The following is a 668-nucleotide window of genomic DNA, read 5'->3' on the forward strand; positions in this document are numbered from 1 at the left end:
ACATACCACAGATAATAGTGTGGTAACTGCTGTGTTCACAAAATAGTATAAAATACCCATGATTTAGTAATATCTTTGTCAAAAATATATTAACAGAAGTTTGGATCCTGCATTAATTTTCAACAAGAATAGCTTAATGTTTCATTTTTCTGAAAAGATCGCTAGGAAATGGGTCTTTGGCTTTACAACTAAAGACCTGAAGATGTCTACAGGCATCATAATAGAACTAGCATTCCTGAATTAAAACCCATTTATGCGAAGATTTCACTTATCATTCACAGTTTGTTTGGCGCAATGTTCCCCCTGCCCCGCGTCATTTATGCCATGGCTGATGATGGTTTGCTCTTCCGGTTTTTATCAGAGGTTAATAAGAAGTTCAAGACACCAGCCATTGCAACTATTATCTCGGGACTCTTTGCAGGTTAGTTGCAGTGTGCTCGGTTGAATCTTTTCCCATTTTGTTGCATCCTTTCTGTGTACTTTGCCTAAATAGTAATAAAGGATGAGATAGTATTAAAGTAGTGAATCCTTGGGGGTGATTACTGAGATTTATCCTTCAGTTTATTATAGTTTGTGCAGTTTTCATAATGACATATTGACATTTGTAAACGTATGTTTGTTTCAGCATATTTTCTCTTTTTACCTCTACAGATTCTTTATTTGGTTAA

General features: G+C 35.2%; 1 protein-coding gene across 1 annotated transcript in view; it reads left to right on the top strand.

Annotated features, from left to right (window-relative positions):
* LOC119593002 overlaps positions 1-668 on the top strand; it is a gene marked incomplete in the record, with an annotated part of 27,513 nt that overhangs the window by 17,149 nt on the left and 9,696 nt on the right. Inside the window, 1 exon segment of the mRNA XM_037941892.1 lies at positions 282-421. Coding sequence (XP_037797820.1) covers positions 282-421 — 140 coding nt within the window.

Source organism: Penaeus monodon, chromosome 31 (assembly GCF_015228065.2).
Source record: "Penaeus monodon isolate SGIC_2016 chromosome 31, NSTDA_Pmon_1, whole genome shotgun sequence".
Classification (NCBI taxonomy): Eukaryota; Metazoa; Arthropoda; class Malacostraca; order Decapoda; family Penaeidae; genus Penaeus; species Penaeus monodon.